Below are 23,897 nucleotides of genomic sequence, written 5' to 3' on the forward strand. Positions count from 1 at the left end.
CCTGGACCCTGCTGTACACTGGGCATGTGGCTCTTGGGCACTTGGGGAGAGCCAGCACTGTAGGGGGGCCCTGATAATCATTCCTGTCCCCACACTTTCCACAGGAGGTGATCATTATGGAAGATATCTTGCTACTGAGGGTGAGCAGGGAATCAAGAAAGGGTCTTCTCGAAGTCTGCAGCTTCTGCCCTGGCCCCTATGCGGCTAGCCTGTGTGCAGCTATGGTCCCCCCGCACCCAGTGATGGCACAGTGGCGCAGGAAAGCTACCATTAATGGGGCAAGAAACAAAGCAGCTCTGCTGAGGAACCTGTGGGAGAAGATTGCCCAGTATCTCCATGAGAGTTTCCTGGAGATCTCTGAGAGAGATTCCCGTGAAGTGAGGGAGTGTATTAACAGCCTGTTCTGCCACTCAAACTAGGCATGAGATGGAGACAAGCCTGCTTTCTGCAACCCTCCTGCCCCCAACAACTCGCTTCAGCAATTCCCAAAATCAGATCCACTTACCGGGGGCCTCCTCTCCTGTTTGCGCTTCGCCAATATCCGACTGCTGTGACTGGCTAGGCTCCTCCAGGGTAGAAAAGAGCTTCCGACTGCCTGCATCTCTGGCCTCCGAGTCATCCTCTGCCTCTGGTTCCCCCTCTCCCTCTTCATCCAAGATTGCCTCCTCCTGGCTCGGTCCACTCTTGACTGGCAACGAAGCCAAGAAAGTATACACAGGGGACTTTGCAGTGGAGGTGGGGTCACCATTGAGTATTGCGTCCAGCTCTTTGTAGAACCAGCAGCTCATGGGCCCAGCACCGGAGCGGCGGTTTGCCTCCTGCGCCTTGTGGTAGGCATTCCACAGCTCCTTCGCTTTGACCCTGCACTGCGACGTATCCTGGTCATGGCCCTTTTCTGTCATGCATCTTGAAATCTGTCCATAGGTGGTATAATTCCGACAGCTGGAGCGCAGCTGTGACTGCACTGCCTCCTCTCCCCAAATACTGATGCGGTCCAGCAGCTCGGCATTGCTTTAAGTGGGGGATCGCCTGGTGTGTGGAGCAGGCTTGGCCACCTGGAAAGATGCTCTGAGACCACTGCATGCATCACCGAGCAGACAGGAAGGGGACTTTCAGATTTCCAAAGGAATGTCTGGGGTGGGGCTGACGGTTTGTCACCTGAGGGCAGAACAGTAGAGTTCACACTGATGGCCAGAGAGGTGAGAACAGGCATTGTGGGACACCTTCCAGAGGCCAGTTGCAGTGCTGTAACCACCATAGTGTCTACACTGGCGCTGCAGCGCTGTAGCCACAGCGCAGAAAGCTCTACGCCTCTTGTCGAGGTGGTTTTCTTAGAGTGCTGCATCTGCGCAGTTTCTGTGCACTCAGTGGCTTGGCCATGTGACGCCTCGGGAGTTACAGCGCTCAAAGCTGCTTTACTGCGCACAGACTTGGCAGTGTAGATGGGGCCTTAGGTACTAAAAGATGAAGCCTAATTTTCAGAGGTGCTGAGCACTCAGCAGTTTCTGTTGACACCAGTAGAACTATGGATGCTCAACATCTTTCCAAATCCTATTTAGGAAGCTTGCTTTAGGCACCCATTTTTGAAAATGTTGTCGTGTGTGTCCATAGTTTTTATGCAGTCTTTTAAGTTAATAAATATAATGCTGACAAATAATCTGTGTAGTCTGACTGGCTAAAATATCAGCCATTAATTATATAGAACTGCCTGGTACTTGGCACACAGTGCAGAAGCATACACATTACACACTTGTGATAAAACGAAATCAGCAAAATAAAAGTATCAAAATGCTTAATTTATGAACCACGTCTCTAGGCATTTCCTGAAGATTGCGTGGTTGGAGTTAATGTCATTGACTGCTGCCAGCTAATCAGGAAATGCCCATTGCTGAGCTGGTTGTTAAACAGCATAGGTAGTAATGTTATTTTAGTGCTGACAAAAAACAAAGAAATTCAAACATAAGTTTGACACTTGTGCTCCACTCAGTTAATTGTAGTACATGTCACAAAGTAATCTGGGACATCTGCTGTATTTTTTGGATACATAACTTTGGTTCATGATGGTATGTCAGCTTTATTTTAGGATGGTATGTTAGTCTTAACTTTGAGTGTTTCTTTTATCAGTTTGTGCCAGAGCCAATAATGTTACTTAATTTTCTTTTTATCATTTTCATTTTCCAGTATTCTAAAACTAAAGCTTCACACAAATATATATTATACTAGGTAGCTTATAATAGCTCTAATAATATACATATGATTTGTGGATTTCTAACAACTACTCCAAAGACATAATTGACGGTGTAAATTTTTTTAGTTCATGAATTGTGGACATGAGAAACTATACAGGTATATTTGTCAGACTAGTGTAACTTTCATCCATGTACTCTGTCCATGTGCTAAAAATAGCGGTGCCAGGATTTTGGGGGAAAGTGTCTTTGTTTTTCTGGGTTTAGTATATTTTTCTCACAGTAAGGGCATAAATTTGCAATAAGGGTCAGATCTTCAGTTGCAGCTAAGGAGCACACAAGGCAGAGATGTATGTATGTGCATGTGCACAAAGTTAGTGTAAAATTCATTTTTCATTTTGGAGCCAATCTTTTAATGTAAATTAGGAGCAACCCTTGGGATGCTCTAAGTTGCTACAGCTGTTAATAACCCACAAGGAGCAGAATGACAGCCAGGGATCAGCAAGACCTAGGAAAGCCTCAGCTGCACCCCTTTTGCTTCCGCCAAGCCACCCTCTCTCCTCTGTGCTGGCAGCAGAAGGGGAGGGGTGACATAGGAGCTACACTGCAGAGGATTCCCTGACACTGAATGACCCTCCTGGGGTCACATAAGCTAGCTCTGTGGCTTCACTGCACCCAAGAATGTAATCCTGTGGGTATGTCTACACTAGAAATGTAAGTTGACCCATATTAGTCAACCTAATTACTGAAGTGGTTAATGTCCACATTACCCTCTTTGGGTCGGTGTGGTGTGTGTCCTCACCAAGGAGCGCTTTCACCAACCTAAGAAGGGCAGTGTGGGGAGCTGAGAGCCCAGTCTCTCAGCTCTGCAGGCAGCTCCCTGCTGGGAGCCTGGCTGTCTCACCGGGTCCCGGGATCCCGGTGGGCTTCCCCTGCTACTACCCATTCCCTGCTGGGAGTGGGGGAAGCCACCCAGGGCTTTTCCCCTCCCCTTTCCTCACCCAGAGCTGTGGGAAGGCCCCCAGGGTCTTGCCCCCAGGGAGCAAGGTCCAGCTGCCCTCATTTCCCTCCCAGCCTGCTCCCCCTTTGCCAGGCAGCCTTTGACATGGTTGCCTGACTCCCAGCTGAGAGCACGGTCTATTCTCCCCTGGCTCTGAACCAGGAGCAGGAGGATGGGGAGGGATGGGGAAAGCCTCCAGGGCTTCTCACCCTGGCTTCCCGCTGGCAGTGGGGTGGGAAGAAGCTGCCTGTGGCTTGCTTTGTACCACCTGATTGTTTGCCTCACGGAGGCATATTCTCAAACCCCGTTGCTGTGGAGACTGGTAATCCTGGGGCCTTATTGGGGGCCACCTCCAGAGTTTTTTTTATTTGCCCTCCAAATAAACCAAGGATCTCTGGCAGTCCAGAGAGCCTTGGTTCAGACTCCTCCAGATCATTTGACTTTACCAACAGTGATACCTGAGGAAGAAGGAAGGAGGTGGCTGTCTGAGGAAGAAGATGAGGAGGTGGCTCCTCTCTTTGATCAGAAGCATTTGCAAATGGACTATGAACCTGTTTTACTATTGGCTGAACACATGGGGATGGCTTCAGTCTCCTTTCCTCTTGAGGACGCTACGCAGTTCCATGACTTGGTGGATCATGTGATGTCCACTTTAAATTTACCTGCAGTGCCTGTGGAAGAGACTTCTCACCCAGTGTTTGATATCATTTGGACTACTTTGAGGAGTAGACTATCCCTACGCATTTTGGATGGGTTGCTACAGCCAGTTAAATTCATGTGGACCATGCCTGCTTCTTGCCAACCTACTTCTAAGAAAGCTGACAAGTTGTATCAGATACCTCTGAGGGGGTTTCCTACTTTCACACCCACCCTGTCTCTTACTCACTTCTGATGGCTTTTGCCAATAACAGGGTTAGAGCTGGACTATCAAATTCCACGCCAGCTGATAAAGAGAGGAAAAGGATTGATTAGTTGGAGAGAAAGGTGTTCTCCTCATTGTCTCTCAGTATTGGAGTGGCAAATTATTAGGCAGTCATGGCCCGTTACCAATTCCATTTATGGGAAAAGATGACATTTTTATAGGACTTGACTAATGACAGAGAAAGGTTGGTGAATGCTGTCTTAATAGAGGGCCAGAATGTAGCCATACATGCACTCACAGCTTCTTTGATTCTGCTGCCAGAGCACTGGCGTTTGCTATGACCATCAGGAGGCACTCATGACTCAGTTACTCCTCCCTAGCTATGGATACTAGAATTAAGCTGAAGGATCTTCCTTTTGAAGAGGGAGGCCTTTTCAGTAAAAAGAAAGACGAATTGCTGGGAAAACCAAACGACAGCAGAGTGAGGGCTTGCTCTCTGGGTTTGATTCCCTCTGCTGGAAGGAGGCTCTCCAATTCTAGTTTCTGATACCAGAGGCAGTCTTACCCCACCTTCTTTATCTTATCTCTTGACAAGCCCTGGAAGGCTGCAGGTACTGTTAACGACCCTGGTAACTATAAGAAAAAACCTTTCAAATCAAAGTCCAAATCTAAACAAGTCACTTCCTCATCAGCATCATTGTTGTGGAATAACAAGCCTAAATTTTGATGGGGATGATCAGGATTTGAGAACCAGCCAGTCAAGACCAATCTGTCCTTCTCTTTGGAGACAGGCTATTCCACTTCATTAACCAATGGAGGCAAATTACATTGGACCAATGGGTTCCAGAGATTGTAGAAAGGTGCTGTGATATACAGTCCCCCCATCTCCCCTACTGCTTCCTCTTCAGGGACCCTTCTCATGAGGCAATTATTATTGCAGAAGTAGAAAAATTGCTTCTGATAGGAACAGTCAAGGAGGTTCCTGAATACCTGAGCTGTCAGAGGTTTTATTCCTGCTATTTTTTGGTGCAGAAGAAAGGGGGGGTGGGGGCTAGTCCAATACTGTATTTAAGGGATTTAAACATATGTATTTGGAAATTATGGTTCTGCATGTTGACCCTGGCCACTGTAATCCCTTTGTTGATCGTGGATTGATTTGTGACTAGATCTAAAGGAGATGTATTTTTATATTTCTGTTTGTCAAAATTGTCTGAAGTACCTTCCATTTTGTGGTGGCTGGTTGCCACTTCTAATACAGTTTGCTTCAGTTTGGCCTTGCCACGGCACCCAGTGATTTTACAAAATGTCTTTCTCTGGTAGTGACTCGTCTGAGGAATCGGGGTATTTTTGTTTTACCTGTTTAGACCAGTGGTCTCTAAACTTTTTGGATCGTGCACCCCCAGGGCCAGCTCTAGGGAGGTAAAAAAGAAGAAGAGCTGCCGCTGGCGTGCCGCCGAAGACGGAGTGGGGAGAACCGAGATGCCACCGAGGATGGAGCGGGGAGAGCCAAGCTGCTGTCGGTGTGCTGCTGAAGAATCAACGGTCCAGGAGCGCTGCTGCCACCATGCCAGCAGCGCTCCTTTGGCAGCGCTCCTCCTGCTGCGCACCCCCAGGGATGATCTTGCGCGCACCCCACTTTGGAGACCACTGGTTTAGACAACTGACTAGTAAAGGCGTCTGTGTGCAAGGATCTGTTATAGCTACTGTTGGAAGACAGGATGCTGGGCTAGATGGACCATTGGTCTGACCCCATTCTTATATCATCTTCATGACCAGTCTCTTTTCAGACCCCAGGTTCTTCTCAACTGCCCAAAGCTGATCCTCTGCCTTCACAAAGGATTCCCTTTATGGGTGCCATACTGGACTCTGGAAAGGAGAGCTTTTCTGCCAGAGGAAAGATTTATCAATATGAGCGAGTACCCGTTCCAGATTTGGCAGTGTCCCACCCAGAGAATAAAATTCTCCCTGAGTCTCATGGGTCTTATGGCAGCTGCTACTTGCAGGACAACACTTGATGTCTTGGGTGTATAGACCAAGTTGGGAGAGTCTTCAGGTGTTAATCGTCCTGTGTCAGAATATCATATTCCTTAGACTGACGGTCAGACAGAACAAATATGCTAATGGATAAACAATGGGTCCATCCTGGACAGTGACTTCAGAAGCATCAACCAGGGTTGGGGAGAGCATCTAAATCAGGGGTGAGCAAACTTTTTGGCCTGAGGGCCACATCGGCATGGGAAACTGTATGGAGGGCCAGGTAGGGAAGGCTGTAGCCCCCAAACAGCCTGCCCCTGCCACCTATCCTCCCCCTCCCACTTCCCACCCCCGGACTACCCCCCTCAGAACTTCTGACCCATCCAAACCCCCCTGCTTCTTGTCCCCTGCCCGCCCCATCCCAGGGCCCCCTGCCCAAGGGATCCCACCCCCTATCCAACCCACCCTGCTCCCTGTCCCCTAACTGCCCCCCAGCCCCTATCCACCCTCCTGCCCCCCGACAGGCCCCCCAGGTTTCCCACACCCTATCCAAGCCCCCCTGTTCCCTGACTGCCCCAGAACCTCCTCCCCGGGACCCCCTACCCAACCGCCATGCACGCCCTGCTGCCGCCCCCTTACCATTCCACTCAGAGCAGTAGGAGCTCCCAGCCCCGCTGCCCGTGCAGCGGCGTAGCTGTGGGGGTGGGGGACAACAGGGGAGGGGCTGGGGGCTAGTCTCTCCAGCCGGGAGCTCAAGGGCCAGGCAGGACGGTCCCACAGGCCGGATTTGGCCTGCGGGCCATAGTTTGCCCACCTCTGATCTAAATCATTTGACAGTTCAAGGGTACTGGTCTTTTCAGGAGAGATCCCTGCATATCAGTGTATTGGAACTGAGAGCTGTTCATTGGCTCTCAAGTCTTTCCTCCCCCACCTGCAAGGGAGCGTTGTGCAGGTGGGAATGGATAATACACTGGCATTGTATTCCATCAACAGGCAGGGTGTGCCCACTCCGCTTCCCTTTGCACAGAGGTGATAAATCTGTGGGATTGGTGTATTTGCCATGACATTTATCCTGTGGCCCTGTGTCTAGCAGGGGAAAATAATGTAGTTGCAGACTGTCTAAGCAGATAGTTATGCACGAATGGTCCCTGAGGGTACATCTGCACAGGGATAAAAGACTTGTGACATGGCTGCTGCTGGTCCAGGTTAGCTGACTGGAGCTCATGGGGCTTGGGCTGTGGGGCTAAAAATTGCTGTGTAGACAGTTGGGCTCTGGCTGAAGCCCAAGCTCTGGGACCGTGTACCGTTGCAGGGAAATGTCTACATATCAATTTTTCAACCCGGAGCCTGAGCCCTGTGAGCCTGAGACACCTGACCCAGGCTAGCAACGGGTTTTTATGATCTGTGTAGACATACCATATAAGATCAGTTGGTTCTGACTTTATTCTCCAGCTGGGGTCAACCAGAGGTGGACCTATTTTGAAGCAAGGGTCAATAGAAAGTGTTGCATCTTGTGTTCCAGAGTGGGCAGGAATAGTCAGTCCCTGTTAGATACCTTCCTTTCCCACTGGGGGAAGGTCCTGATGTACACTATTTTCCCCTTCCCATTGATTCAGACGGTGGTAAGGAAGATACCTCAGGACAGGGTGTAGGCGTGTGTGGCCCTCCCTTGTTCTCAGTCTCCAAGAGAGACCACACCTCTTCGCTCTCACACCCCTGGAATAACAGTCTTAGACAAGGGGGAGGTTAGCAGTCTTGGGGCTCGATCCCTCCGGAGGGGTAGAGCAGCGAGTGGTCTGGGGGCCCAAGACCTCAGGCAGGGCAGACCAGTGAATAATCCAGCGACCCCGGTCCTCAAGCAGCGCGGGGTACCACACAAAGAGTCTAAGGTGTTGGCAGGGGCTAAGCACTCAGCAAACAGTCTAGGGGGGCTCAGGCAGATGGTAGACTCCCACAGGCCTCCTGGCCAAAGGTGGGTTTGCTGCCATCCCAGGGGTGGGGTGGCAGGGGTTGGGGGATGCACCCGATTCCACTGCGTCCCAGACCAGGGCCCTAACAGTGGTGGAGAGTTCTGCCACTGGGTCAGATCCCAGCAGGGATCCAGCTGCAACACGCTGAACTGGATTCAGGCAGCAACCCAGCCGGACCGTAGTCAGATGTCCCTGAGCCACTTCCTACCCTTCCCTCAGTGTGTTCCTGGATCTCTGGGTTGCCCTCTGGGTTATCCTGTCGTGTCCCCCCATTCTCTGGGAAGATGAGGTACAGGGGAGGGGGACACCCTGACATCAGTCCCTCCCTCCCCCTGCTCTGCACAGCAAGCAGGAGGCTCCTGGGAGCAGCTAGTCAGGGGCTCCAAGGCAGAGGGCAGGAGCAGCACAGCAGTGTGGGGAGGGACACCTGAAGTGCGCGGCACTTGATAGCTTGCTGGGCGGTCGGGCAGCCGCGCAACTTAGAGAGAACTTATATTGTCACTATGATAAATTAAAATTGAGGGTCTGAGTGGTTTATGGGATTGATAATAGGAAGTAGATAAAGGCTTTCACCTCTAGGTCAACAGTTTAATTCTAGCACACACTAGTACTGTCTGAAAATAATTATCTCACAGCTGTCGTGTGGCATGCAAAATTGATGGGTGGTCTGATCATTTCCTAGAAGACTGCTTGCTAGCCTTGTTATAAAATGTATTACCCCAGCAAGAACTCAGCTTAGCATCTCAGCAGAGAAGCCAAGGAGTGAACCCCCTACAAACTAAAAGTTTCTCCCTAGAATTGGCCACTGGATCAGAGCTTGTGTAAATGCTTGCATTGCCCCTGCGTGTCTGTGGATAAATACAGGATTTAATTTGCAAAGACTGTCAGTTTAGCATTTTTCATGAATGCCACTACACAGTTGGCTGTCATGGGGGTGCCAAAAGCTTTGGTCGCATGATAAGATTACCAGTGATGCATATAGACTGAATTTCCAGCCAGACCGGCTTAAGGCCTGAGTTAAGAGAGTGATCCAGGTGGCGCTCAATGCAATGAGGCTGTACCATTTGAGGATTTTCCTTGTTGATGATGATCAGCACTGAAAGTTTGTTTTTAAACCAAAACCTCACTGTTTATGATCAGAAATGAGTCTACAAAATTATGTTGGTATTTCCATATGTATTGTGCCTCAGTGACTTTCCTATCCGGTCGGTTCAGTTTACAAGTTACAATAGTTTACTGCCAGTCAAAACTGCAGACTCCACCTGATACCTCAAGTGATGTTAGTTCTGCTTCATATATCATCATTAATCATAAGAATTCAGGTGACATTTATATTGATGATGTAAGAGAGAGACTAGAATGCTTATTCTTCTGCAACAGAATTTGGTCTTCTCTGCTAACCTAGTGCTCTGGGCAGAAAGGTCTTAACATGGAGGATAGAAGCTAAACGCAATGATTAGGCACCATTTTTAGTGTCATAGTTTGGGACAGTAAGAACTTCAGCTATATCTGCACAAATGATGCATCTATGATTTGAAAGTGCTGTGTACTGTTGACCCTACTTATCTCTATTCTTTCCCATTGTTGGTTTTTTTTAATCAGAATTGCTCTTTAAAGAAGACCTGATTAACCATAGCAAGGAGCTTTTCATAACTTGCAGGTTTACTAATTTTGTAAGCTTTATTTTAATTTTGAGCATATCGTATTGTCAGAGAGTGGCTGGTCCTTCAAGGCCCCAATCCCACCTGTGACAAGCTTCACTCCTCTCCTCAGGTAGGTCATGTAACTGGTGGGTCAGGAGACCCAATCAGACCTGCAGTAGATAAGGAAGAGGTTGGGAGAGCAAAGGGGGGGCTGCAGGTGGATGGTGGCAGATGTAGAAATACTCTTGCATGTGGGGAAGACACCAGCTCAATATGTAATGGGGGTGCACCTACCCTGTAGCACCACCCGTTGGCCAAATGTGGCTCTGCAGCACTCTGCCTCTGTTTCCCCTTTACTCAGGTTCCTCAATAACTCTACAAAGGCTTTTAGCCAATCAGTGCCCCTTTTGGGGGTCAGGTTTATTAACATAAAATAAACACAAAAATAAAGTCTTTTCTGCCCCAGTCTCACAGTGGGTCTATCTTTTTAAAGTTCCTTTTTTTCACCGTAGTCCCATGCTGGGCACAACCCCTCCTTCTTGAGGGTCTGCCTTTCTGTTCTCCGAGCACTTCTTACCTGTCATTTGACCTTGTCTGCCTTCTCCACAGGCCTCCTTCCCCAGCAGTGTCTCCCACCCTGACTCAGTGCCCTGCAGCAGCCTTATTACTCCCTGCAGCATCTACAAGCATCTACCAAAATACCCACCTACAGCCCCTTCTTTCCCCAGCCTCTTCTTTATTTACCGTAGGCCTGATTGGGTCCCCTGACCCACCAGCCATATGATGAGATAAGCTTATCACAGGTGGACTGAGGACCATCTCCCTTTAAGGGGCCACCACCTTGTGACTCATACATTCCAATTTCTGTAAGACTTAATATCCTAAATTAAATGTTGGTACTGTGAATGAGCTAACAACCTTCCCACCTCACTGAAGAGAAATACATCTATGTACGAGACAGGACCTCTTACAAAAGTACCCGCTTGTAGCATGTTATGTTGGATGCAGTATTTTCAAATGGAATGAATTCCCAGAGCCTGATTTCACAGCTCCTGTATGCAAGCAACTCCTACTGACGGTAGTGGGAGTTGTTCCCATGCAGCAGCTGAAGAAGTGGCCCCCCAGTGAATGCAATGTGCATGCCAATTCTTGGACTTTTGCAAGGGGCAACTGTGTGGAGAAGATGGAATCCAGTTAAAAATACCAAACCCAGTTTTTGGCTTTTATCTTACTCTTGTTTTTTTGTTTACAATTCAATAGACTGTCTGTCAATCTGATGCTTGTGACATCTCAGTAAGTAGTACAATGCTTCTAGATCACTTGCTGCACCTATGCTTTGAACAGTTAAAAAATGTGTTGATGATGCTCACCTTGCAACGCAGCAGAGAAGGGCTGTATGCATGAGTCCTTTCAACATATAAATTGGTAGATCAGCATAGCCATAGGAACATGGTATTTTAAGTGTAAAAAGAAAAGGCCCGCAGCAGACCATACATAAACTGATGAAACTATGACTGTCAAAATTGTTGACTTATATTCATCCAAGGGCTCATTAGTAAATTCAATAATGGTACTTTGAGTGCACATCAAAACTTGAATTCCCGGGCTGATATCTCTTGATTGGTTTTTCTTAAAGAAAGGCTGGAACCTATGACTCCTGAGAGCATTCTGCACCAAAAAATTAAAAATTCTGCTGCAAAAAAATAAAAATTCTGCACATAATATTTTAAAATTCTCCAAATTTCTGCAAATTGTATTTGTCAAATAAATGTGGAGGCTCCAGCATGGCATTGGGGAGCACAGGCCACTGGCTTCACAGAGGTGGGAGATCACTGTGCAGCTCCTCCTCCCCTGCCGCCACCCCGGGACACAGACTCAGCGGTGAGGCTGCACCCAACCCAAGGACCACCCACTCCACCCAATCCTCAGAAACACCCAAGGGTCCTGCCTCTCCATGCCAGGTGCACCAGGTATGGGCAGGCAGGCTCAGCAAGACAGGATCCAAGTGTGGAGGGACTTAGTGTGGGGGATCCAGGTGTGGGTTGAGAGAGTTCTGTGTGGGGCAGTCTGGGTGTGGAGGGGATCTGGGTGCACAGGGGCTTGTTGGGGGACCTTGTGTGCAATGGTAATGCAGGGGAGGTACAGGTGAAGGTGGTTGGGGCTCAGTGGTGGGGTGTCTGGGTGTGGGGGGCTCAGTGGGAAGTCCAGATGCTGGGGAAGTGGGACTCAGTGGGGTGGAGATCCAGATGCAACTGTTTGGGGCTCGATGGGGTGGGGATCTGGGTGTGGGTGACTCGTTGGGGAGGTCTAGGTGTGGGGGGCTCATCTGGGGGGTTCTGAGTGAGTGGGGGTGAGGCTCAGCGGGAGGGTCTCGGTATGGGGGGGTCTGGATGTATGGGGGTTGTGTGGATGGGGGAGCAGCTCCCTACACAGGGATCCCACCCTCTGCAGCTGAGGAGCAATGGGTGCAGGAAGCGCGTGGGGGGAGTTTGCAGAGCTTCCTGCAGCCGGGGGAGAAGTCTGAGGGTGGGTCTGAGCCGGCCCTGGATGCTGTGCAGGGGGAGAGGAAGTCCCATCCCCCCCAGCCCGCACTACCAGCTGAGCCCGGCACAGGATAGGAATCACCAACCAGTTGTTCCCAAGTCCCGCCTCCTGCCCCACAGTGATTTACCTCTCTGCCAGTTGCCCTGGGTACCCGAAACATACTGCTGAGGAGAGTCCCATGACTGCTCTTGTGGCTTCCCTTTGCTTCCCCATCTGAAAGTAGTAGGACAAGAAGTAATGGGCTTAATCTGCAGCAAGTTTAGTTGGGGATTGGTCCTGCTTTGAGCAGGGGGTTGGACTAGATGACCTCCTGAGGTCCCTTCCAACCCTGATATTCTATGATTCTAAGGGAGATTTAGGTTAGATATTAAGAACTTTCTAACTGTAAGGGTAGTTAAACACTGGAATATGCTTCCCAGTGAGGTTGTGGAATCCCCATGTCTGGAGGTTTTTAAACACCAGTTGGGAGAACACCTATCAGGTTTTGGTACTAGGTCCTGCCTTGGCACAGGGGGCTGGACTTGATGATGTATCAAAATCCCTTTCAGCCCTACATTTCAATGATCTATGAAGTCATAGTGGCTGAGTGGGAATTATTTTGTAGTTTTAATTATTACATGAATCTCAGTGTGGTCTTTCCCTGACCTTCACCTTTACTTGAAAGTTGGGTCAGTTGGTGTTTTCAGATTTTCCCCATTGTATTTATGTATTCTTCTTCGAGTGCTTGCTCATATCGATTCCAATTAGGTGTGCGCATGCCGCGTGCACGGCTGTGGGAGAATTTTTACCCTAACAACACCCAGTGGGTCGGCTGTGGAGCCCCCGGAGTGGCGCCTTCATGGCGCTGGATATATACCCCAGCTGACCCCAGCACCCCCTCAGTTCCTTCTTATCGCCCGTGACAGTCGTTGGAACTCTGGAGCTTGGCTTTGCTACTCTCCACTCTCCCTAGTGTTCACCCTATAGTTTGTTCATAGTTTGTTGTTATAGTATTGTTATAGATTAATAGTTGTAGTTCTAGTTATCGTATAGTAGTTTGTATTAGTGGCGGAGAAGGGGGTTTCCCCTCCTCCCTGTACTTGATTGGGCTCTGCCCAAAGCTCCAGGCATTAAGCCCTGTGGATCCTGCTCCAAGCCCATGCCAATGGGCTACCCCCACAATTCTTGCCTGAAGTATCTAGGGGAGTCTCACTAGGCGGAGAAGTGCAGGATTTGCAAAAGCTTTCGTCCCCGGAATAAGAAGGAGCGAGACTTTCGTTTGAGGCAGCTCCTTTTGGAGGCGGCTCTTAGTCCTCAGCCTCCAGCGGTGTGGCAAGACCTGGTGCCGAGCGCTTCAGTACACAGCGCCCCGGCTTCAGCTACAGGAACAGTACCGTGGTCGGACTCTGATAGAGAGCCTCGGCACTGAGGTTCCCCAGCACCGCAACCAACATCTTCAGCCCGGCACCGTTCTGACTCGCCTGGTCAGAAGCAGCACCGGAAGCCGGAAAAGGCTGGCCCACCTCAGCAGGCACCACCCTTTCTGGCTCCGCCTGCAGAACCTCATCCCGCAGCAGAGCGCCTAGGGACACAGGTGACGGCCTTGGCACCGCTAACTCTGGTACCAAGGACGGAGCTGTTGAGTCTGGTGCAACTGCACTCCCCGACTCACAGCGTGGTTGAGGTCCAATTGCCATCTACACCAGATACCTTTGCGGTGGCAAGGGATCTGAGTGCCTTGACTGTATTGGCATCCCCTCAACAGACCAAGGCACTGCCACCTGTCCATGTGGCACCATCCAGGGGCAAGCCGACGCTTATTTACCTGCCAGCACTGTTGGTTGAGCCTCTGTACCAATCCTGCTCCCGATGCCGTTCCCGCTCCCGACGCCGCTCGTAGTCCCAGCACCGCTCTCCATCGCAGCGCTGGTCATATTTGCGGCACTGCTCCGACTCCCGGCACCGATCTCGACACCGTTCTGTCTGCCAGTTGCCATCCAGGAGTAGATCCCGGTCCTGACGCCGGTCATAATTGTCGAGACACAGGTCCAGATCTAGGCACCGGTCCAGGTCCCGGCACCGATCTAGGTCCAGATACTGCTCCCCAGCATCACGGCTCCATTCTTCTCCATCTCGCCACCGATCTCCAGCTTCGCGGTACCGATCAACTTCGTCTTGTCGACGTGATTCGGTGCAGATCCACTCGGCACCACCGTGGCCATTGCGTTCCGCCTCTCTCTCATCAGGGTCTGAGGCAGGGTCATGCTTCTCAGACCACCACCACTCGGATCACGGCCTCCTGGGCTTACGGGCGGATCAGTGGAATGCGCAAGAACAGGGCCCCGCCCAAGGGTCCACCCACTGGCCCTTTTGGACACTCTGGGCGTACCACCAGGCCCAGGGTGCTCCCTCTGGGGCTTCTCGCTTGGCCCTGTCTGAGCCGCAAGTGTCTGAGGCTTCTGCCAGCCATCCTGCTCCGGAGGCATGGAGACGGTGGCATCGTCCTTACAGGTGCCAGCTCCTCTTCCTCCAACTCCCGGCCCGAACACTGAGGTCGCGGAACTGGAGCAGCGGGGCACAGCTCAGCAAGAGGCCCTGGATGATCCTCTCCCTCCTGTGGCATCCTCCTCATCTTCGCCCGATGAGGCTGTGGCGGGGACTGCTATATCGGGTCGTTCCTCCCCCCCGCCATAGACCTCCGCGCCCACCAGGAACTCTTGCGCAGGGTGGCGCAGAACATGAATCTGAAAGCAGAGGAGGTGGTTGAGGTGGAGGACGTTGTGGTTGACATTATGTCCGCAGAGGCTCCTTCCAGGGTGGCCTTACCACTTATCCGGACCATTCAAACCACGGCCAGAACAATCTGGCAAACACCCGCCTCCATTCACCCAACTGCTAAGGGGGTGGAGCGGAAGTATTTCATTCCCTCCAAGGGATAGACCTGTCTCTGCACTCACCCTCAGCCCTGTTCACTGGTGGTGGCATCACTGAATGAGAAGGAGTGTCATGGTCAGCAAGCCCCGGCACCAAAATGGAAAGAGGCCAAGCGGCTCGATTTATTTGAGCGCAAAGTCTCCTCCTCAGGGGGGCTCCAGGTCCGGATTGTGAACCAGCAGGCTCTCCTGAGCCGATACAATTTTAACTCTTGGAACTCCATGATGAAGTTCAAGGAACTGGTTCCTCCGGAGTCCAGAGAAGAGTTTGGGGCTCTGGTAGAGGAGGGCAAAACGGTGATGCGAACTGCTTTGCAGGCCTCATTGGACACCGAGGACTCTGCTGCTCGGACCGTCTCTTCAGGGATAGCAATGAGGTGCATTTCTTGGCTGCAAGTTCTGTCTTCCCACCAGAGCTTCAGCAAACTTTGCAGGATCTCTCCTTTGATGGAGCAGGCCTATTCTCAGACAAGACAGACTCGAGGCTTCAAAGCCTCAAAGACTCTAGGGCCATAATGCATTTGCTGGGGATGCACACACCATCTACCCTGCGGAAACCATTTAAACCACAGCCTCAACGCTCCTACCCTCCTCCTCGGCCGAGGCAGGACTTCTATAGGAGACGGGGGTGTGGTGGTAGGAGAAAACCCTCCAACCACTAATCCGGCCAGGCCCAAGGTCCTTCCAAGCCCTCATTGGGTCCCAAACAAAAGTTTTGAAGGGACACCTAAGGACAGTGTACCAGACCTCACTCAGGATCCTACCCCATTCTTGAATTGTTTATCCCGTTTCCATCATGCCTGGTCCCTCATAACCACGGACCGTTGGGTTCTTTGCACGGTGGAAAGGGGATACTCTCTCCAATTTTCATTCTTCCCACCCTGTCCCTCTTCAGGGACCCCTCTCACGAGCAACTCCTTATCCAGGAGATGCAGTCACTCCTTGCCATGGGAGTGATCGAGGAGGTTCCAAGGGAGCTAAGGGGCAGGGGGTTCTACTCCCATTACTTCCTAGAGCAGGTCTGGATAAGTGGTAAGGCCACCCTGGAAGGAGCCTCTGCGGACATAATCCCCAAGGGAAAGGGCAGGCCTATCCTGGACTTGCGTGGACTCAACAAATTCATGGTAAAGTTGAAGTTCCGCATGGTCTCCTTGGGCACCATTATACCTTCCCTGGAGACTGGTACACCACCTTCAACATGAAGGACACGTATTTCCACATCACGATTCATCCGGCTCAGAGACGCTTTGTCCGCTTTGTTGTCAACCGCGAACATTATCAGTTCACGGTCCTTCCCTTCTGCCTCTCCACGGCCCCTCGGGTGTTCACCAAATGTATGGTGGTAGTGGCAGCCTTCCTTCATCGACGATGGATACAGGTATACCTATATCTCGACTGCTGGCTCATCCGAGGGCATACCAAAGAGCAGGTGCAGGCTCACCTTCAGTTCGTCACACACGTTTCAACGGTTAGGCCTGCTGCTCAACGTGGCAAAGTCAACGCTAGAACTGATCCAGAGGATGGAATTTATTGGGGCAGTCCTAGACTCTGTGCGGGCTCGAGCCCTCCTTCCAGATGCTCGCTTCCTTGTCAAGGCCTTATCAGGAGCCTTCAAAGCTTCCCAACCTCAATGGCAAGAACATGCTTGAGTCTTCTAGGACACATGGTTTCCTGCACATAAGTGACCAGACATACCAGACTACGGCTCCGCCCTCTTCAAGCCTGGATGGCATCGGTCTACCGCCCAGGTCGAGACAGCGTGAACCTGGTGGTCACCATTCCAAAGCGGATCCTGGCCTCCCTCCAATGGTGGCTAGACCCAAGGGCAGTATGCGGAAGAGTTCCCTTCCACACCCCTCAGCCTTCCTTGTCCCTCGTCACGGATGCGTCAGCCCTGGGATGGGGCACCCACCTCGGGGACATCCAGACGCAAGGTCTATGGGCCCCATCCGATCTCTCTCTCCATATCAGTGTATGGGAGCTGTTGGCGGTGCATCTTGCGTGCCAAGCCTTCCGGGAGTGGTTGCATGGTCGTTGCGTGGCGGTCCTCACAGACAACACTACGGCCATGTTCTACATCAACAAGCAAGGGGGGGGTCTCGTTCCTCCCCCCTCTATCAAGAGGCCATTTGACTGTGGGAATTCTGCATAGCCTACTCCATTCACCTGGTGGCATTGTTTCTCCCAGGGGTCCAGAACATGTTGGCGGATCACCTCAGCAGGTCCTTTCAATCCCATAAGTGGTCGCTTCACCCTGATGTCATCCACTCCATCTTTCTAAAGTGGGGGTTTCCCCAGGTTGACCTGTTTGCCTCGCGCAGCAACCGGAAGTGTCCGGCGTTTTGCTCCCTCCAGGGCCGCTACCCGGGCTCTCTCACAGATGTCTTCCTACTCCCATGGACAAGCAGGTTGTTTTATGCATTCCCGTTGTTTCCCCTTGCACACAGGGTCCTGCTCAAGGTGCGCAGGGACAGATCACGACTGATTCTGGTCGCCCCGGCTTGGCCCAGACAGCACTGGTACACCATGCTGTTGGAAATCTCGGTGGACGCCCTGGTTCCACTGCCTCTTTTTCCGGACCTGATCACTCAGGATCATGGCTGCCTCTGTCACCCCAACCTACGATCCCCCCACCTCACGGCGTGGATGCTGCATGGCTGAGCTACTCTGTTCTCATTTGGTACAGCAGGTTTTGTTGGGTAGCAGGAAACCTTTCACTCAGGCCACATATATGGCTAAATGGAAGTGATTCTCATGCTAGTGCACTCACCGCAGCACGCCCCCCCTCCAGGCATCCATGCCTCTCATTTTGAACTGTCTCCTGAGCCTGAAATAGCAGGACCTGGCGATATCATCCATCAAGGTGCACCTGGCAGCCATTTCGGCTTTCCACCCAGGAGCGAATGGCCGATTTGTCTTCTCCAACCCCATGGTCAGTAGGTTCCTTAAGGGCCTGGACCGTCTCTACCCACAGGTATGACAGCCAGTCCCCACGTGGGACCTGAACCTGGTCCTCTCCAGGCTTATGTGGGCCCAGTTTGAGCCCTTGGCCACCTGTTCCCTCCTATACCTCTCTTGGAAAACAGCTTTCCTCGTCGCTATCATGTCGGCAAGGCATGTATCCGAGCACAGAGCTCTTACTTTGGAACCACCTTACACGACCTTTCATATCAACCATATCAACCTTTCATATCAACCAGGACATTTTTCTTCTGGTTTTTTACCCCAGACCGCATGCTACTCGTCAGGAACAACGGCTGTACTCCCTAGATGTTCATAGGGCCCTGGCCTTCTACACTGAGCGTACGAAGCTGTTAAGGAAAACAACCCAGCTCTTCGTCGCTGTGGCGGAACAGATTAAGGGCCTCCCAGTCTCATCCCAGCAGATCTCCTTTTGGATCACTTCCTGTATTCGTGCTTGCTATGATCTGACCGATGTTCCGACCCCGCCCCTCACCCCTCACTCTACAAGGGCCCAGGCCTCGTCGACGGCTTTCCTGGTTCAAGTCCCAATCCAGGAGATCTACAGAGCCGCTACTTGGTCTTCAGTTCATACTTTTACCTCTCACTATGCCATCGTCCGACAAGCCAGAGACGATGCGGCGTTTGGTAGAGCGGTTCTACAACCCACGGTACTTCACTCCGACCCCATCACCTAGGTAAGGCTTGGGATCAGGAATTGGAATCGATATGAGCAAGCACTCAAAGAGGAAAAGACGGTTACTCACCTTTGTAACTGTTGTTCTTCGAGATGTGTTGCTCATATCCATTCCAAACCCGCCCTCCTTCCCCTCTGTCGGAGTAGCCGGCAAGAAGGAACTGAGGCGGCGCTGGGTCGGCTGGGGTATATGTCCAGCGCCATGAAGGCACCTGGTGTTGCGAGGGTAAAAATTTTCCGACAGCCGTGCATGCAGCACTTGCACACCTAATTGGAATGGAGATGAGCAACACACCTCCAAGAACAACAGTCACAAAGGTGAGTAACCGTCTTTTACTATTCTTTTTCCCCCAGACATAATGTTTCCATTAAGCCACAGTCAGCCTCAGGAATTCAGAAACTCAGAGAAACTTTATTTAATTTTGATAATGTTTTCCAGAGTTCTAAAGTGTTGCTAATGTTTGAAGGGAGATAACTAACTGTAGCAGAAACAGTTGAGAAACGGAGATACTGCAAGAGCATGATGCTGCAATACCCTCTATACTGTGACATTGTTGAGCTTTGATAGCAATGCATGGCTGTTTTTTTAAAAGTTGCATCTCCGCTGCTGTATTTAGATAGACACTATTGTATGGTGTACTGCCTGCAAATATAACTTATGGCTCTTTGAAGAATAGACTAACTGCACTGAGTGAGTCTGATTTGCAGTGTGCTTCAGCATGAGAAAAGAGCTTGATGGAAACGAAAGGTCATCTGTGAGAAAGGATGGGAGAATAAGGAAAGATAACTTGGCAGGGAAGAGTTTTATAGGGAGAGTAATAAAGGATGGGAAAAGGGGCTGAAGAGGAGATGAAGGTGGACAAAGACTAGAGGATGGATTGTACGGAAAGAAAAGGAAATGAAATTGATATGAAGGGTTGCCTGGAAGAAAGGATGACAAATTGCTTAGAAGGAAATGTGGAAGGCTGTGTTACTAAATAAGGCTTGTCAAAAAGGGAAGAGACTTGTTGCTGGAGAAAAGGTGGGTTGGAAGGGAGTAGAACAGAAGAATGATTTTGAAAGAAAGAGGCAAGAAATAGTGTAGAGTTGGTCTTGTAGACTGAGGAAGGAGGAGTAATAATGAGTGGTCATGGTCTGGAGGGTGGGAAGAGGAGACAGTTAGCAATGTAAGGGGCATAGGGCATTCAGTGAGGAAGGGTTGTCTATGTAAGATTAGGTTTGGAAGGAGAGTCGTGAAGGAAGGGATGAACAGGTACAGAGATGGACAAATTCTCTGAAAAGGGGAAATCACCTGGATTGTAAACACTCTTTTGGCACCTAGATTGTAATCTCGTATTTGTTTGTAAAGTGCCATGCAGGTTCATGGTGTTTTACAAATAATTAATTATAAATAAGGATATCTGGTCAAAAAGGGAGGACTTAGAAAAACTGCTCCAATTTAGAATGAAGTAGGGTTTTCACATCAAATATCCCCATCTCTTCATTTATTACATGCAACCTTCATGATAATCCTTCCGACTTGCTAGCTAAAGTCAATGGGAGAATGATTGGAAGCATCCATAGGGTAGAGAAATGATATTCTCCCCATTTTACAGGTGGGGAGCTGAGTCACTGAGACTAAGTGACTTTCCCAAGGTCACACAGAAAGCCTGTAGCAGGGCAGGGAGTCTCCTGAGCCCCAGACTAGCACCCACGCCTTCACTTATACTCTCTATCCTTTAGTCTTCGCCATGATATAACCTGTGGTCTCAGCTAAGAAACAATAGAGTAAGGAACTATCTTACATGCAGCAATACACTGCATCAGAACTATTGATTTAGTTAAATTTATCGCTCTCTTTCTCCACAAAACCCTCTAATAAGCTGCTATGGGACATGCTCAGAAACTGCAGTGTCAGTGTGTTTTGGAATAAGGTCATTTAATCTTTTTAATTACAGGTTCCATTACAGCTTATAGAAAGTGTTGAATGCCGAGATATATTTCAACTTCACTTGACTTGCAAAGACTGCAAAGTTATCAGGTATGTACAAACTACTTTGCAGGTGGAAGGGTTGCTTCATTTGGAAAAGTATGAAATCTAAGCAAGGTAACCTTGCACTTCTTCAAATTACGGATTGCTGCAACATTTTAGGGGATATGTTTCCCCCTCTTTTGTGCACATGCTTTCTTCAAAAGATTCATTCTGTGTACTGTAGCTGAACATTTTAGGAAGGAGGGTCTGCTCTCTTATAGTACAATATATTTGTTTGAAATCTTTACGACTCTGGAAATTGATCAGCCAAATAGCTTTGGTTGTAGAGATGTTCTAGCCCTATGGAGCAATACATTTTTAAAGATTATTTTGAAATTAATGTCTGTTTCATGTAGTTTTTCCCAGTGTAACAATGGTCTTACCAAGATACAAAACTAGACACAAATCAATGAATTGTACAGCTTCTTAGACAAAAACGTTAGATCCCAAACTGGCTATTTGGGACTCGAATCTGCTGCACCTTTGTGCTGCTGTTCAGGGATGAGGGAAGGAGTAAGGACGGCTCCCCTCATGTAGGCCATGTGAGAGTTAGTCAGAGTCACACTTCCAGCACTTGTGGGAGATATGGGGGAGAACTGGGAAGAGAGGGTATAGGGATGAGACAGATCCATAGCTAGAAACTAGTGATGGGGTGATTTTATATGAATGTGTCTACAGAGTGCAGAACTCCAGGACTCAGAATCTACGAAGTCAAGACCTTAATTCATTTAGGGGACACAACTGCTGTATTTAACCATCAGTGCAACTGGGGTATTATCTGGATGGCATTCATATGAAATTGGTACTAATCACCCCACCACTAGTTTCATTTAAACATTATAATTACAAATGAAAAGACTTTTCCCCATGAAAAATATAGTTTGCATGTTTTAAACCTAAGAGTAAATTTTATTTATGTACTCTGGGGCTACCTGTTTATAACTGTAAACTCCTTAATACATTTGTACAAATTTGGGCAAATCCTTATTTCACTGTGCTTGTTCTGAGTCTTATTCCATAGTGGACAGTACCAATTTGGAAATGCTAAGCTGCTGTTGTAATTATGGAATATTATTTCGCAAACTAGTGGCTCTTGTGGTCAGGGTACTCTAATTTGTCTTCCATTACTGTTTCTTTCCTGCTGTAAATGTGAAAACAAAGCTTGAATGAAAGAAGTATTGTTTATACTTGCCTTCTGGCAAATTATTAGTGAGAAAGTTTAGCATTTGAGAGAGGGGGAGAGAGGTGTACGACTACAGACACTGGGACTAGTCCACCTTGGTGTGAAATAAGTGCATTGGTTAAAGGGAATACAGTACTTACTCTGTATCTTACCAGAAATGTGTGTTTGTTTGTAGGGATATATACTAATGTATTACAATTTGTTACAGAGTTCTGTTTTGACTCCCTTTTGAGGTCCTGATTCAGCAAGATACTTTAAACACATTCAGGAGTCCGGTGGCAACTTTAAAGACTAACAGACTTACTTGAGCCTAAGCTTTTGTGGGTGAAAAACCCACTTTTTTTTTTTTTAACCCATGAAAGTTTATGCTCAAATAAATCTGTTAGTTTTTAAGGTGCCACCAGATTCCTCATTGGTTTTGTGGATACAAACTAACACAGCTACCCCTCTGATACTTAAACACATTCTTTACTTTGAGTAGGCTCATTGAAGTCAATGGGACTACTCATGAGTTTAGACATGTGCATAAGTCCCTTTATGAATTAGGGCCCGAGCAACTAGGACAAGATAACAATGGTTTATTTAATAATCCCAAAATTATGCTCTTTATACATAGGGCCCTACCAAATTCACAGCCATGAAAAACATGTCACAGACCATGAAATCTGGTCTTTCGAGTGCTTTTACCCTATCGTATACAGATTTCACGGGGGAGACTAACATATCTCAAATTGGGGGTCCTGACCCAAAAGGGAGTTGTAGAGGGTTCACGAGGTTATTTTTTGAGGGTTGCAGTATTGCCACCCTTACTTCTGCACCGCCATCAGGGCTGGGTGGCCAGAGAGCGGCAGCTGTCGGCCGGGCACCCGGCTCTGAAGGCAGCGCCCCACCAGCAGCAACGCAGAAGTAAGGGTGGCAACACCCTACCATGCCACCTTACTTCTGTGCTGCTGCCTTGAGAGCTGGGCATCCAGAGAGTGGCAGCTGCTGACTGAGGGCCCAGCTCTGCAGGCAGCAGCGCAGAAGGAAGAGTGTCAATACTGTACCAGGCCATGCTTAGTTCTGCCCTGCTGCTGGCGGTGGTTCCGCTTTCAGCGCGGGGCTCCCGGCCAGCAGCCACCGCTCTCCAGCTGCCCAGCTCTGAAGGCAGCGCCCCGCCAGCAGCAGCAGCACAGAAGGAAGCGTAGCACTACCGCAGCCCCCTCTACAATAACCTTGAAGCTCCCACACACACACTATTCCTTTTTGGGTCAGGACCCCTACAATTATAACACTGAAATTTCAGATTTAAATAGCTGAAATCATGAAATTTACTATTTTTAAAATCCTATGGCCATGAAATTGACCAAAATGGACCATGAATTTGGTAGGACTATTTATACATATGGTTTAATCTGACTTCATGTTTGATATATCTTTCAGTATGATGTCAGCAACAATCAGACCATTTTCTTTTAAAAACCTGTATTTACAAATGAAGAATTTTTCCCTGGTTATTGTCCATGTGGAAATTCAGAGAGCCAAAACATAGGCATATACAAAAGAAATAAGGTTATGCGGGGCGGGGGGGGGGGGGGGGAAGGACAACTCCCTAGGATAATTACATTACTATCTGAATAATTATGTTTACTATCCATTAAAGTTTACACAACAGCATCTGAAATAGAAAGAACAGTTCATTCTCATCTCTGGTTTGCACCAAAGTTAATCACTCATTGCATTTTATGACCAGATCTCTGCATGAAAAATTAATAAATGTATGTTTGGTTCTGGGACAGGTGTCAGTTCTCTACCTTTGAGCAATGTCAAGAGTGGCTTAAGCGACTGAACAATGCCATTCGCCCTCCTTCGAAGATAGAGGACCTTTTTTCATTTGCATACCATGCTTGGTGTATGGAGGTGTATGCCAGCGAAAAAGAACAGCATGGGGATTTGTGCCGGCCAGGTATGCAGA

At 49.2% G+C, this 23,897-nt stretch overlaps 1 protein-coding gene across 15 annotated transcripts in view; it reads left to right on the forward strand.

Annotated features, from left to right (window-relative positions):
* Positions 1-23,897, forward strand: part of MTMR3 (myotubularin related protein 3) — a 233,500-nt gene that overhangs the window by 122,013 nt on the left and 87,590 nt on the right. For all 15 annotated transcript variants that reach the window (XR_013348063.1, XM_077835116.1, XM_077835112.1 and 12 more), the window contains 2 exons: positions 20,687-20,769; positions 23,722-23,888. Coding sequence is in view for 14 of the 15 variants with exons in the window: in XM_077835116.1 (XP_077691242.1) it covers positions 20,687-20,769; positions 23,722-23,888 (250 nt within the window). In the remaining variant the exon portion in view is untranslated. The remainder of the gene's footprint in view (positions 1-20,686; positions 20,770-23,721; positions 23,889-23,897) is intronic.

The sequence above is a fragment of the Eretmochelys imbricata genome, chromosome 15 (assembly GCF_965152235.1).
Source record: "Eretmochelys imbricata isolate rEreImb1 chromosome 15, rEreImb1.hap1, whole genome shotgun sequence".
In the NCBI taxonomy this organism is placed as follows: domain Eukaryota; kingdom Metazoa; phylum Chordata; order Testudines; family Cheloniidae; genus Eretmochelys; species Eretmochelys imbricata.